The sequence below is a fragment of the Solanum dulcamara genome, chromosome 5, assembly GCF_947179165.1.
Source record: "Solanum dulcamara chromosome 5, daSolDulc1.2, whole genome shotgun sequence".
In the NCBI taxonomy this organism is placed as follows: Eukaryota; Viridiplantae; Streptophyta; class Magnoliopsida; order Solanales; family Solanaceae; genus Solanum; species Solanum dulcamara.
The window spans coordinates 6460372-6477049 of NC_077241.1; the positions used below are offsets into that span (position 1 = coordinate 6460372).

The 16678-nt window shown below is 33.4% G+C and overlaps 1 protein-coding gene across 1 annotated transcript; it reads right to left on the reverse strand.

Moving 5' to 3' along the window:
- Positions 1-7910: 7910 nt before the first annotated feature.
- LOC129888923 (2-oxoglutarate-dependent dioxygenase 19-like) lies at positions 7911-10993 on the reverse strand. The gene is made up of 4 exons (XM_055963987.1): positions 10666-10993; positions 9685-9920; positions 8373-8700; positions 7911-8253 (listed from the first exon to the last, which is right to left on the reverse strand). The coding sequence occupies exons 1-4, from the start codon at positions 10912-10914 to the stop codon at positions 7999-8001; spliced, it is 1068 nt and encodes a 355-aa protein (XP_055819962.1). The 5' UTR covers positions 10915-10993; the 3' UTR covers positions 7911-7998.
- Between the last annotated feature and the right edge of the window lie 5685 nt (positions 10994-16678).

Genomic DNA, 16678 nt, shown 5'->3' on the forward strand with positions numbered 1-16678 from the left:
CCAAACTGACCCAAAAGAAGGTTAAGTTCCAATGGTCCAATGCTTGTGAGGAGAGTTTCCAGAAATTGAAGACCAAGCTAACCACTGCTCCTGTTCTAACTTTGCCCGATGGAATAGAGGGTTTTGTGATCTATTGTGATGTATCTAGAGTTGGTTTAGGTTGTGTACTGATGCAGAGGGGAAAGGTGATAGCCTATGCTTCAAGACAGCTTAAGGTTCATGAGAGGAACTACCCAACTCATGACCTTGAACTGGCAGCTGTGGTATTTGCCCTTAAAATTTGGCGCCACTACTTATATGGAGTGCATGTTGATGTGTTCACCGATCATAAGAGTTTACAATACGTCTTCAGCTAGAAGGAACTCAACCTGAAGCAAAGGAGATGGCTCGAGCTACTCAAGGACTATGATATGAGCATCCTCTACCATCCAGGTAAAGCTAATGTTATTGCTGATGCTCTTAGCAGGTTGTCTATGGGTAGCACTGCCCATATGGAGGAGGGAAGGAAAGAATTGGCTAGAGAGGTGCACAGATTAGCCCGATTGGGAGTTCGTCTTGAAAAGATAAAATTAAGGTGGAGTTAATGTTCAGGATGGGGTTGCATCCTCACTCGTGGTAGAGGTAAAAGAAAAGCAAGACCAAGATCCCGTCCTTCTCCAATTGAAGGAAGTTGTTCACAAACAGGAGGTGATGATTTTTACCAAAGGGGGAGATGGTGTGTTGAGGTACCAAGACAGATTATGCGTACCAGATGTTGATGATATTCAAGGAAGGATTATGGCTGAAGCACATAGTTCCAGATACTTTATTCATCCTGGCTCTACAAAGATGTATCACGACTTGAAGGAAGTTTATTAGTGGAGTGGGATGAAGAGAGATATTACGGAGTTTGTTTCCAAGTGACCGAATTGCCAACAGGTAAAAGTTGAGCATCAAAGACCATGTGGTTTGGCTCAAAATATAGAAATCCCGGAATAGAAGTGGGAGATGATTAATATGGACTTTATCATAGGTTTATCAAGGTCCCGAAAGCAACATGATTCGATTTGGGTGATTGTGGATAGAATGATGAAATTAGCTCACTTCTTGGCAGTTAAGACCACTGACACCGCAGAAGATTATGCAAAGTTATACATTCAGGAGATCGTCAGATTGCATGGGGTCCCCTTGTCTATCATCTCAGACCGAGGAGCTCAATTCATTTCCCAATTCTGGAGATCCTTTCAGAAGGGACTGGGTTCAAAGGTGAACCTTAGTACGACCTTTCATCCCTAGAAGGATGTCCAAGAGGAGCGCACCATTCAGACGTTGGAGGATATGTTGAGAGCTTGTGTGCTTGACTTTAAAGGAAATTGGGATGATCACTTACCTCTCATAGAGTTTGCATATAATAATAGCTATCATGCAAGCATTCAAATGGCTCCTTATGAAGTTTTGTATGGGAGGAGGTGTAGATCGCCAATTGGGTGGTTTGATGTTGGTGAAGCTGAGTTGATTGGGCTTGATTTTGTTCACCAAGCCATGAAGAAGGTGAGAGTTATTCGAGATAGGCTAAAAACAGCCCAAAACCATCAAAAATCTTACACCGATGTGAGAAGGAGAGACTTAGAGTTTGAGGTGGGTGATTGGGTATACTTGAAAGTGTCACCCATGAAGGGCGTCATGAGGTTTGGAAAGAAGGGGAAGCTTAGTCCTCGATATATTGGTCCTTACCAGATTGCGAGGCAGATTAAGAGTGTCGCCTATCAGTTGGAGTTACCCTCGGAGCTAGCCTCTATTCATCCATTATTTCACGTTTCGATGTTTAAGAAGTGCTTAGGCGATCCCTCATTGGTAGTCCCCATTAATAGTATTAGAGTTAAGGATAGCTTATCCTATGAAGAGGTTTCGACCCAAATTTTTGATCGCCAAATTCGCAAATTGAGGAACAAAGAGATCGCCTCAGTCAAAGTCCTGTGGAGGAATCAGTTGGTTGAGGAAGCCACATGGGAAGCGGAGGAAGATATGAAATCTAAATATCCCCATCTATTCATGCCTACCAATGAGAACGTTGAAGGTAATGCCCATTCCCTTGAATTAAATTCGTTCGTGCATTTTGAGTTTGGATAGTAAATTTTATTTGAGAAATTGATTGGTTGATTGACTGAATTCTGGTTGTGATTTGTACCCCAATTTCCATTCTTGGTTTACTCTTCATTCGAGGACGAATGATCCCAAGGGGGAGATATTGTAACACCCCCCAAAAATTTTCCCTAAGATTCGGACCTTTCTTGTATTCGGGTAGGGTCAAACTCTATTATTGTGAAGTATATGCATGAGTTAAGATGAGTCCCTGAGTAATTGAAGAGTATTGGAGGTGATGTGGGGTCACAAAGGACCCCTAGGACCAAGCTAAGTCCAAAAGGTTCGTCGTGGCTAAGTTTTAGGATGAGTTCATTTAAGGGGTCAACTTCTAACGACCCTATTTTTGAAAGACGGAAATCGGGGTGGCCCATAATATTTTAAATTAAAGGTCGTTGAGTCTTTATTCCAACGCCACCAAGAATGTAATTTTTGGAGTTCGGAGTCAAAAGATATGACTATCCTAAGACGGACTAGCACGGCAGGAATTTCAGGCCTGGGTTGCAACTGCTGAAAATCTGGGCTTGGCGCCGCAGTGGCGCAACGCGCCACTATAGCGCCAGGAACAAGCCTTAGTAGTTTGGCCCCTGGCGCGGTGCGCCACTACGAGGTGTGTAGGGTTTTCAAGCCTATTTTCCCAGAACCCAGAAAACTTGAGCTTGGCGCTGTAAGGGCGCGACGTGCCACTATCGCGCCAGGAACAAGCCTCAGTAGTTTGGTCCTTGGCGCGATGCGCCACTAAAAATCTCTCCAAAAGTGTTTTTGGCCTATTTTCCAGATTTTGGAGAAAGGGCAATTTGGGTATTTCCCCAAATTATATATACACAGTCTTGGGACGTTTTTGGACCATATTTTCAGTCTCTCTCTCTCTCTAAAAGCCCTAGAAAATTTCCCTCTCTTCTTCTTCTTCTCCAAATCCTTCTCCAACAAGAAGTGCCTCCAAGAGCTTCAAGATTCAAGCTTTCCATTGAAGAACCAACATCAAGGTTTTCTTCAAGTCTTCTCTAAGGTATGTAAGGCTACTCAAAATATGGGTTGAGTCCACCCATGTGCCCTACACTTTTTTTGAGGTTAAAGGTTCATAAGAATGGAGTTCTTGGTAGGTTTATGTTCAAATGAGTCTTGTCTCTTATTTAATTAATGTCTATTATGTTGATGTTGTTGAGCTAAGAAATTCCTAAAATCTTCTTTTTAGCATGAGTCGATGGAGATGGGTTATTAAACATGCTTTATTGATTTTCTTGACTATGTGGATTATGACAAAAATGCTAATTTTTTTAAATATGTTGTTTATCTTGAGTTGTTAAATTAAAACCTTGGAGTTGTGATGAGTCCCAAAAGATTTGTTAAACGAATAGAGGAACGATTGGATAGATTTGTATGTTGTTATAAATGCATATTTAATCTACTCTTGAAAAATATGATTGGGATTGATCGGATTGTATGATTGGGAGAGGTTTGATTGTGATAGAGTTGATGAGTTGACAAGGTTGTAAATGAGACTTGTCAATATGATTTGATTGAGTTGATTGGATGGAGTTTTATGAGCATTGAGTCTTGGGAGGAGTATCAAGCACCGAATTGGGCAAGAGTATAGTCCATACTCGAACCCAATAACTACGTCGTCAAACGTAGGAGGGGATTGAACCATTAAAGTCGGATGCTTCCCCAAAATTATTATCCTGACATTATAGGACTTGGTTGGATTGGATCCATGATTGGTTGATTCGTTCATACCCTGGCAAAGTATGAACGGATGCGGCAACAACGTCGGTTAGTTTTACTGTCACTGGCTCATAAGTGATGGTTGTCGGATAAGAGAAACTCCCACATAGGTCTTGGTAGTACTCTTAGTTGGATTGAGTTAATTTGCATATGATTTGGTCTCGTCTAAACTATATTCTTGCTTAGACTTAGGTCGCTTGTTGAGTTGTATTTCTTTCTGAGTTGAGATTCCCGAGGTAATTTGGTTCCTTCTGATGTTGTTTCATTCGGCCATTTTACATACTCGTACATTCCATGTACTGACACCATTTGGCCTGCATCGTTTAATGATGCAGAGACAGGTACTAGAGATCATCAACCGGCGCACCGTTGAAGATCCACACACTCCTAGTTAGTTGGTGAGTCCTCCTAATTTTCGGAGGATGTTGAGTTTCTTGTATAGTTTTGTGTTGTTTCCTTTATTTTGATTGTTGGTAGCCATGGGCTTGTCATTGGCACCTCCCAGATTGTTGATAGAGGCTTCATAGACCGGAGTGTAGAAATGTTGGATTGTTCTTTGAGTAGTTCTTCTTTAACTGTTTGTTGATTTGATAGTTATTTGGCCTTTGGCCTTAAATTATGAATAGTACTTCATTGAATGAGTCTTCTGCTGAGAGAATGGGTTTGAATGAATGTGTGACTGGACTAGGTGGTTTGCTTGGAAGCCAGAAATGACTTTCGAGTGCCGGCCACGCCTAGGGTACCCTCCTGGCGTGACAGATATAAACCAACATCATCAATATAATTTTATAATTTGAAATGTGCTCTTGATTTAACAATTCGAGCAAACAACAAAGCACATGTGACCATAACATAGATGCATCTATTAAAATCATCATGGCAGGTGAACGGACCCATATTCACCTTTTTATAGATTTTAAAAATTTATGGGATACAATCCCAACCTTAGCTGATACAATGATAATTTTATCATGAGAACAAATAATACAAAAGAATTCTTGAAGAGTTTATTATTTCTTCAAAGTATAACCACATGAATTCTCAATTATTTTGCATTATATTTGATCCGGGATGGTCAACCGGTCATTTCAACTAATATTTATTTCAGTAAACTTCTAGTCTACTTTTGCCCGTGATTCCATCATGATGTCCATATTTATATACCACAGACAACACATAAAAATGGGTAATATTTCATATAAATATTTATAACCCACTTTTATTGTAGTAATATGAAGATCTTAAATCTTCTCATATTTTATAGTCTCAATTTTTATTTTTTATTTATGATACTTTCTTTGAAGCTTAAATAGTTTCTTTGGAGACTTACTACAATTCCATAATTATGAATGATTTTATTTCTTTTGAAAGTAACATAATAGTTCATCAAAGCTCATAATTAATTTTGAATACTACCACATATTTCATAATATTGTCCGTGTGGTGAACATGTCCTTCAAGGAAGGATTTATATCATCATTATCATGGTCAAAATTATTTCAAATAAAACTTGTTTCTTGAGTTATTTATGCCACTCATATCTTCTTCTTTTTCTTTTTCAATTCATGGCAAAATATTTTTGATGTACATAGGTACATAATCAATGACAATTTTGTACAACAAATAAAAAAAAATTCATGGCCACAACCTTATAGGCAATAAGTATTTCTTTCTTTTACTCTTTTGGTAGTTCATAATAAAACATACTAAAATATTTGTGATGTACTAAAAGTACTTGACCGGTGACCATTTATATCAAAATAAAATTTTTTTATATCTCTCAAACCTCCGGTAGAAGTGAGTTGTGACATTTATTCAATGAACATGTCATTATTCATATTTTTTTTTATCATCTCTTGACATATTCACTTTCAAGAATGGTCGAGCATTCAGGATGCTTATCACAAGTTACATTCTCTTCAAGAAATGGACTATAATCATATGTATGTGCCTCATAATTTTTTCATTAGAAGTTCATTGTCATACTTTGAAATTTATTATATTTATATGACACACCTCAACATCACCTTTTGACAGGTTAAGTGTACCACCACTTTATATTTCTTTATTTTGATGGAGGATTTATAAAATCAAATTAGATAGCATCGCAACCGCATGCCCAATACCTTTCATATCAAATTTGATGAAAAGAATTACTTCCACATTTTGAAAGACTATTTGGAAAATTCATAGTCTTCTTCATTGTTACCACAAATCCACAATGATAATTATTATATGATCTTTTATCATGCCCATGTTCATTTGTACAACCACAATAATCATTGCCATCTTACAGACTTATCATGTACTGCTACCACATTTACTTAAGGGAATGGAGCAAATCAAGTGGGACATGTTTCCGCAGTCATTGTTATATCATCAATATATTGCATTGAGACTTTAACCCAATGTCTCATATAAAAGAGTGTTAGGTTACGATAGAGCTAGAACCCAACATTATATTAGTGAACCAAGACTCAAATCTAACGTTTTATCCTTTTGGTGTGATAAGATTTGAATCCATCATCTAGCCTCAATCAATAACATAATAGACCAAAATACGATAGAACTCATTTTCAATTGAGCCTTGAAAATGTTATAATTATGGGCATAGACACTGACAAATTTGACAAAATAGACATGCATCTTTTGAAATGTGGATAATTTAAAAATAAACGATCTAAATTCACACCATATTAACTGAAAACATTTGGCTGGACAAAGTGCACCCCCAATTAATTATTTTTTTATTTATCTTTAACAAAGTTAACTGACGAACAATTCACTTGATTAGCTAACAGAATCATTTTATTGCAAGGAAAATGATAAAACAATTGTCAGCTAAATATTAATTATTTCACTTTTGAGAGTTATAAACTCGATAATATAATCAATCATAAAAATACAAAATTTACCCGCAAGACCATTTGTTCTAAAATATTTCTTGGCCATATATGATTAGATTCATTTGTAAACTAGGTGCATAAAGTAAAAATTATGAGTGCTTGTGTCAAACAAACTTGACTAAGAAACTTATAAACAAACTCAGTGAAATTTGTGCATAGCCCAAAATATTACGAGTTATTTAATTTAAGGCAACACCATAATGATAAACATATCTTGTTCCGTAAAGAGAATAAATTCAAAGCATGATGAATTTATTTAGGGCCTTCAGAAACATCACCACTTTCGAGTGGTCCAATATAACCATTTCTAATCTGGTCAACTTAAGTATTAGAAAGATTTTCACTGTGCAAAACCCCTTTTTCATAAAGCAATTTTTCTTATGGCAAAATAAATGTCAAAAATTAAATCATAAACTCGAAACCCATTTTTCTTCTTGGTCATGTGGTAAGAATTTCAAAGTATCAGTAAACATACCTTTCACCTTGCATATAGTTGCTACCAGGATTTTACTCCTGATGGAGTTCAGAGAGTTGGAACTAACCAACCCAACACCTTTGGGGTGAAATTTAATGAGATCTAGCACCAATTTTATTTCTATTCTCACCAGAGAAAGAAAACAACAAAAGAGAAGTTCTTATTAATTTTCAATGAGGCGGTGGTATTCTCAAGTTCTTTGATCTTTGAGCATTGTGCTGATAACATGTTATATAATAATAATAATATATAGATAGCAAAATAAGAAAGAATAATAGAGGAAGATAAATGGAGAGAGAAATGGCAAAGGAAGAGAAAACGTAGAGTAGTAATATTTTTTGTGTGTCACCTTTCATTGCACATTCAATACCTTTTATAGGGAAATTTTGTTGAAAAAAACGATCGAGCTACAATACAAAATGCTTTAGCTACAGTAAAAATACTATTTATCTACATGAAAATACTATTCATTACATTGAAAATGGATCTCATGGACATTCGTTTTTTGACTTGTATGAATATATTTTATAAGGTTGGATGTCAAACTCAAGGGCATATCTGTGGGGGTTCTTGGGTTCAGCTAATCTCAACATATTCAACACCGAAAAATAGCTTTACATGTAAAAGAATTACTAAATTTAAAACAATACATAATTTTGAATAATTTCAAAAAACTTAATGGATTTAATGATAAACATCACTACATGCATTCAAATTCTTACATTATTACACGAGTATTTCCCATTACATATATTATTTAAAAAAAAACATTCAGTTCCTCTGAATTTTGACTTGTTCCAAAATGGATTTTTTGTGAATTTGATTACTCTGCTGCATCTCCATGTAATCCTTGTACTTCATTGGAACATAAGCTGGAGGGTTACTTTCATTTTGTACCAATTGGGAAGCAGGGCTTACAATTGCTTCTAGTGATGGTCCATGAGCAACAACCACTGATATTCTTGGACTTGTTTTGTTCACAACTACTTTGTGTACATTGCTCTTGTATTTCCCATTACTAAAAATCTACCAACCAATACAAACACACATATAATTACCAATCACATGTTATATAAAGTGGTGAATTATATTGAACCCTCACTAATAAAGTAAACGTTGAGATAGTCAATCAACTGAATAATTACCTCAAGATGGTCGCCGGTATTGACAAAGAGGGAGTTAGGAAGTGCATTGACATGAATCCATTTGCCTTGATGTTGAACTTGTAATCCTCCAACTTGGTTTTGAATAATTAGAGTTAAAAGACCATGATCTGAATGGGGTGGCAATCCAAGGGCTAGCTCTGGCTGAGGACAACATGGATAATAATTTGCAATGAAAATTTGAAATCCTGACTTCATCTCTAGAGTTCTTTCCAAATAACATTCTTCAAGTCCTAAACCTTGTGATATTCCTCCAAGTAATTCTTTTGTTACTTGTCGAGTTTTCTCACAATACTCCCACATAATATCACTGTAAAAAATAAAAATATATTTAAAAAATAGTAAATTAGAAAGCATGATGTTCAACCCGTTTAATTTTGAGTGGGGGTATGATCTGTCTATTTATTAGTTCAACATTTTTTTAAATTGCGCAATTCAGCACATTCTTAAGGCTTTCATCTCAAATTATCTATCGTGTTTCTCTTTAACATGCACCTTAAGAAAACATTAATTAAGAGAGAGAGAGTCTTGATTATATTACACTCATTTATGTGTTCAGATATAGTCCCTCCATTCCATATTAAGTGAATTTATAAGGCAATGCACACATATTAAGAAAAATATTTAAGGACATAATTTGAACCATATTTTCTACTATTGCCCTTTGAAAAATCATAAATATAACTTTGCAAGTAGTGTGATTTATCTCCTAAAAAATATAAAACTTCAATAAATGAAAAGGCAAATATGGAAAAAGTTTCAAATATCTATCTTGAACTTTGACCAATTCAATTATTTTGAACAATGAAAAATCCCTCAAAAACCTACTTAATATGGAATGGAGGGAGTAATATATCTTCATTAAATATATATTCTATTGAGGTATTTGTAATTTTCAAGAACAATTACTACTAATGATAAGATACGGAAAAAGAGTAATTTTTTCTTGAACTTCTAAGATGATAAATAATTTGCAACGAAAAGTAATATGTAGCCCATATCCACTGATGAGAAATTATCAAAATATTTTTTCAATTGATATGTTATATACAGCTATAATAAAAAAAAAAGAATTTTTATTAATTACTTAAACAAATATTTAAAAAATGAAGAAATTAAAATTTGTTAAAGTCATGATCCGCCTTTAGCTCATTTCAACTTATCTTATTTCAGTCGAAATAACTTTTACGCTGACCACTTATTAATACAATTCATTTTAATTCATCCAAATTCAACTCAACCCGTTGTTTTGTTTTGACAGCCCCTTAATACACTACAAAGAAAGATAAATCACCTGTATCCTTGGGGTTTGTTTGGTGAGTGAAATTGAGGATGCACAAAGACCTTAAGATAGTCCCTCCAGAAGAAAGTTTTTTCCTTAGAGGTATTGAAGCTAGTCCCATACCTTATGGGATCCAACACATTTTTCCCTGCAAACTCTTTCTTCTCTTCCTCTCTTAAATTGAAAAATCCTTCAGTCCCATCGATCACATCCTTCATCAAATTTTCTGGTATCCCATGGTTCACCACCTGCACTAGTAGTATTCATATTATGATGTGTTCGGGTGTTTAATGGAAACAACATGTCGTAATTCAAGTGTCTAGATGAAATATATGAAACGTTTACTAGATTTTCAATGTATTTCGTCTAGAAATATTTTTGAACAGCAATAACATAACCAATGTACTAGTGAGGTCTATGAAGGATAGAGTCTATGCAACCTCTCCAACTATCTCTCCATTAGGCAGAATTTTTGTGGGCCAAGCACTTAGTTGTTGAGGAGAAACTGATTCAATTCAAAGCTGTTGATGTTTACATCGATCAATCATAGAAGAAAAATTATTATTCATTCTGATTAATCTTCCTTTCTATTAATCTGAAAGTTCTTCTGAGATACAAGGAAATGATTCAGTTCCAAAACTAACTTTTATCTTGTGAAGTAGAGAGTGTTTCTAATAGATCTTATGACTCAAGTCAAGCATAACAAAAACAGTAAGAAAATGAGAAACAATAGTGAAGAAATAATGAGGAAAAGAATAGTATCAACAACTAATAGTACAATAACAAGTAATAGGTAAATCGAAGAATACAATAAAAGGAGATCAATACTAATAATAATATTCATAAGAAAACTTGACCATGCTCGATTAAAACCTTCTATCCTAATTCACGATCTTCATATCCTTCTATCTATGATCTTGTGCTCAGTAAATTAACTTCACATGTACCGTAACAAAAAATAATAATATAAAATTAAAACATATTGTAGCATACCATGAAAAATCCCCAATCTTGGCAAGCTTTACTGAGGGTGTTGATAGCTTCAGACCGTTGATGAGGATCAGTGGAGGTGAGTAGGGAAAAATCAACGGTGGGGATGGAGTCTGAATAATCATGTGGCTCAGATGCAGGGGAATCAGATGGATAGATAGAAGAGTTCACATAATTTGAAGGGATAGATTTGAGATTTGGTAATTCAGAAAGTGTTTTCACACTAATGGCTGGTTGAATTATTGGAGACATAATATGAGACCTTTAATTTTAGCAAAAAATGGTGGTATATTGTTTGTGCAATATGGAGATGATTTATAAGAGAACAACAACTTTATTTGCAAATGGAGATATTTGATTTGCAATTTTGATTTTTTTTATGACTTGTTATTTTGTCTGCTAGTAAACTTGTCAATAAATATAATTTTTATAGATTTTTTATAATATTATTTTAAGTTTCCAACAATATTTCATCATTTGCTATCAAATCACGGATAAAATAATAATGAATATCAATATTTTTTGTCTTGTTGTGGAATGTTGGGTTCTTTGTCATGAAAATAGTTGATTTATTGTCGCAAAATATCTAGATTACTCCCTTCTGCTCATGTTGAGGATCTATTAACACTCTCCTTAGCTAGACGGCTTGACAAGCAGTTGAAGTTGTCACAATAGGTTGTCAATGTTGTTATAGCTTTGCTTCTTTAAACTCCAAGTCACCATACCTGAATCTAGAGTGAAAACATTTGTCGAAAAACTTAGTATCTATCGTCCAATGAACTTGCTGTCTGTGTACCCGCACAATATGAAATTATTAATATTTGAGTATCAAATATCAAAGTCCAAAGTTTCAGCAATGTACCGCAGGACTCTCTTTGCTGCTCCATAATGTAGCTTTGAAGGTTGTTGCATAAACCTGAAAATAACACCAATTAAATATGCAATATCGGATCTAGTATGCATCAAATATATTAAACCTCCAACCAAGCTTTTGAACCTCCTTGCATCTATCAACTCTTCTTCATTTTTTATAAAAAGCACATAATAAATAGGGAAAATGAGGAAAAAGCCAAAAAGTTTGAGAAAAAAAATAAATACAAATCCTAGCCTAAGAGAGTGTCACCTCACCGGGCTAAGAATTCTCTTTTTTATATAGATATAGATATGGATAATAAACATATCCAACATCAAGGACGAATATTTCAAATCCATGGATAAAGGACAGTTAATCATGAACATAAAGTGATGAAATGCAATGCAATGTGTAATGACCCTCAATATCATTTTATGATTTTTTTTTTTCTTCTTTTACCCCTGTTTAACACTTTATAGATTTTGTTAGCTTTTTATAATTTACAAGGATGAGTGGCACGATTCTCCATGTTATCAAATGCGTGTTTCAAAAAAGTATTTAAGTTTTGGAAGTTAGAAACTTGAGAAGCTTGACCAAAGTCGATATTTGGGGTTGGAGAGGTCAAATCCGATATTTGATGATTTTCGCTAAGTTCGAAGGGTGATATATAGCCTAGTTGGGAGTTCGACATATTTTTAGAGGCTTTTGAGAGCATTTTGAAATTTTGAATGAATATTTTGAGTTTTTTAAGATTTAAGTTGACCACAGTCAATATTCGGTCAAAAAGACCAGAATATAGTGATTTGATAATGCCAATAAGTCCAGAATATATTTTATGAACAATTTTCTCTTGATTGTGTCTTTATAGAGTTGTGTCGTTTTTCACAATTAGATCTTTGCTTCTACCATACAAAAATTTTGAGGAACGAAATGATGTGAAGTGAACAGGATATGAACTAGTTTTTTCGGACTCTAATTTGTCTAAATGCTTAATCTTTGATATGTGTGAGGGTGTGGAGTCCCATACTTATTTCTACTCCCAAATAACCAAAATTCCATTTTTCAGGTTTAGGGTTCAAACCCCTAATTTAAAAATCAAATCAATCGATAGAAACATTAAATAATCAAAGTAATCATGGAAATATCATTACAAAGGTTAGATTTTACTCCTCTTCAAAAATGAGAAACACAGCGTGAAAATCACCAAATTCAGAGTTCCCTTATCAGGTGCATTCATTCAGATCAGAAAGCATTAGAGAAAGGGATGCAAGCATTAAAGATTTTCTCCTGAACCTACTAGGGAAGGAATAATGAGTATCGCTTATCAGATCTAAATCTGCCTCCGATAACTAAAGAGAGATATTTTTGATGAACCAACGTTTATATATATAGATGTAGGAGAATTTGTTTGGAAAGTATGAGTATGTGTGATATGGAGATAGCCAAATGAAGTTGTGGAAAGATCCTTGGGTCATCACTTAATTTATAGCTGATGAGGAAACATCAATTTAATGTGTAAGATATTTACACAATCAAATTGATTGTAAGATCTAAAGCAAGTATTTTTTTGATGAATTGGATCAAATTTTGGGCTTTCAGTTCTAACCAATTTCTTAGTCAAATGTAGTCGATCTTTACACAAATTTCAAAGTTCGTTTTGAATTGAAATCAATTTTTGCAGAATTGCTATTTAACAATTGGCCTGGATTTAAATAAATTTTAAGATTAAATTGAACTTTAGATTTGATGGGAAGGACACCAAGTGTATCTTAAATTAATTAAGCTTCTTGAATTTATATAAAATAAAATTTATAAATAGACTAAATATATAATTACTTGATGTAAATAAATATGATATTCAGTCTACAATACATATATATAATCATTCTCTTTCCTATATTTCCCCTCCTACATTTTTTCATCATTCTCTCCTCCATCTCCCTTACAAACCTACTTCCATTACTATACGTTCAAAGCGGTCATAGCTTTGATTTCATCGACAAAGAAATTTAAATCAATTTATTAATATTTTGAGAAATTTAAATCTATTTATTTTCTCCCTCAAGCATTATTCTTTCTTAATGATCGTCGACTTTGATGTGAGTTCTATCAGATACATAGAATAAACTTTGCCCTCCCTCATTTCTGCACTTTCAAAGCTCGCCCAACATCCATTACTTCGATTTCATTGACGGAAAAATCTAAATGAATTTATTAATACATAGAGAAATCTAAATCTATTTTTTTCCCTCCCTCAAGCATTGTTCCTTCTTCGTTTTCGTCGACTTTGAGGTGAGTTTTATCATATATATAAAAAAGATAGTTCAGATACACAGAATGAAAAAGATAAGATACATCTAATCATTAAGTACATATAATAAACATAAAAAAACTATATCACATTCATAGAATAACTGTTTAGATACATAGAATGAACAATCAGATACATCTAATTATTAGACACATGTCAGATACATAGAAGAAACTATATATCTGATACATAGAAATTATAAAAATTCTTCAAATTATAAAAATTCTTTAAATTTAGTGAAATCCGGATACATCCCAAATCGTCCTGATACATCGCGTAAAGTGATGTTCCCAATCGATATATCGCGTAAAGTAATGTATCTAATCGATACATCACGTAAAGCGATGTATCCGACCGATACATCATGTAAAATGATGTATTCGACGTCTCAATACATCGCATAAAGTGATGTATCCGATGTATACATCGCATAAAGTGATGTATCCGACGGGTATATCGCCTAAAGTGATATATCCAACGTCCCGATACATCACATAAAGTAATGTATCCAAGATTAGGGGAGAGTAGGAATTTTTGTAAATTTTTCAAATGGTAGGGAATTTTAGAGAATATGATAAAACAAGTTGTGTATTAATTAAGTAATTTTTCCATATGTTAATTGGAAAAAGAATACTTATGCCCTAAAAAGTAAACTATTTACTCTTAAATGTTTCATTATTTTCATACTCCTTTTTATTTTAAATTCATGCACTGACGTTCCACCCTTTTTTTTTCTCTCTGATACTATCACAATATATTACAATATATAAATATACTTTGATAGTATCAAAGAGTAACTGAGCAGTGTCTTCATTTGAAGGATTGTTTCTTCTTCCTTGATGCCATCAAAGTGTAATATACTCTAGTGGTATCACAAGTAACTGAATATAGTGTTTTCATTGAGGTTAGCTTCAGTCCTTCGATGAAATTACTCAATTATCCATGATACCATTACGGTATATCTACATAATGTCATAGTATCACTGATGTATGTTCCAATTCTTCAATATTTTAATTTAAAAAATTAGTCATAATTTAGATACAATTTTTTTCAAATCAGCAAACAGAGAAAAAAATTATAAATATATATTTTCTACTAATTTAGAGTTTAATAAATAAGATTGTGACTTTCATAATTTTCTCTTAATTGTTTCTTATTTATTTATTAAAAAAAAGAGTCCAATCCTATATGATACCGCTATGATATCAATATACAGACGGAGTATCACAAAGAATTAATTCATAGTTGTGATGCTGAAGTCATGTGCGAAATAAGAAAAGGAAAAGTGAGGTAGGCGCATAAATAGTTTGGGTCATGAGTCCATTAAGGATAAATAATTTCAATAATGGGTCCAATATATGTAGTTTTCCCATATTAATTTTAGTAACTATAATAATGGGATAAATATATAACTAACTAATCAGCCATAGTCTATATATATAATGTCTAATAATGTATAAATATGCATATACACCTTATATAAATTGTTACAACACATATTCACTACCATATGTACGTTATACAATGTATAAGTATTGTCTATATAAATATTTTTTTTAATTACAACTCATCAAATTAATATTTGACAAGATTTAGCAACGGAAAGGAACAATGAAGGATTTGAATTTTTTCCCCTTTTGATATTAATTTGGTATCAAGTGCATAACCTATATTTCTATTATGCCATATAGGATGATCCTGCTGAGTTGAAGGAACTGAAAGAACAGATGCGAGATTTCTTGAGCATAAGGTTTATTAGATCGATTGTCTCGCCTTAAGGTGATCCTATTGTATTTGTGAAGAAGAAGAATGAGACAATGGTAGGAGTGTTGATTAGGACAATTGAACAAGGTGATCGTAATGAATAAATATCTTTTGCCTCACGTTAATGATCTATTTGATTGATTACAGGGTGTCATAGTCTTCTCCAAAATCTATGAGGTCAGGATATCACCAATAGAAGATGGGGCTTTAGATATTCCTAAGATAACATTCAAGACTCGTTATGGGTACTAGGAGTTTATTGTCATTCCTTTTGGCTTGATGAAAGACGTTGTTATGATCCAGTTTTAAACTTAGTTAGAACTTAGAAGCATATTAATAACTTAACTATTTATATGAACACAAAATCGCTATCTATTTTTTTTATGGAATTAGAAACCAAATACATTTACAAAAACCTTTAATTTGAAAATGTGAGAAAGGAATTTAGAAGAAAGTTTGTTTTGAAATAATATTTATTTGACATTTAATTACTCCATAAATTCAATAATTTTGTTAATAATGGTTATTCTTCAAAACTAGTATATGTACATATATCTCTTTAGACTTTGAATTGAATGATTTTAATCCAACTTCTAAGATAAATGATCTTCTCGTGTCATAACTATTAGAGAGAAAAATCTTCAAGTTATCTCAACCAGATTTGGGATTTGGCCCTTTTACTTTGAAAAAAAAAATTAATCTTAAAATTGTCAAAATCATGATCAAACATTTATTAACTTAACATTGAATTAAACAAATTTAGCGACTATGAATTCGCACTCTCATTTAGGGATTCATTTAAGCTAAATAAAGGAGGGTCATTCACACAAATGTTGGATGATCTTTAATTTTTGCTCCTTTAAATTATTGGTCTTTAATTTTTACCCTTTAAAGTTTTAATTAACAAAAGAATAACCAGAAAGGTCCCTAATAATAGAAGAAGAAGAAAAATCGCAAGGCAAACCAAAATTCGCAAGGCATAAATTTAGTGACACAAGTTATGACCAAGGCATAAGTGTAGTGGCACAAGTTATGCTTGAAGACAAAAGAAATTAAGCTCAAGCACCAAGTTATGCCCCAAGACAGA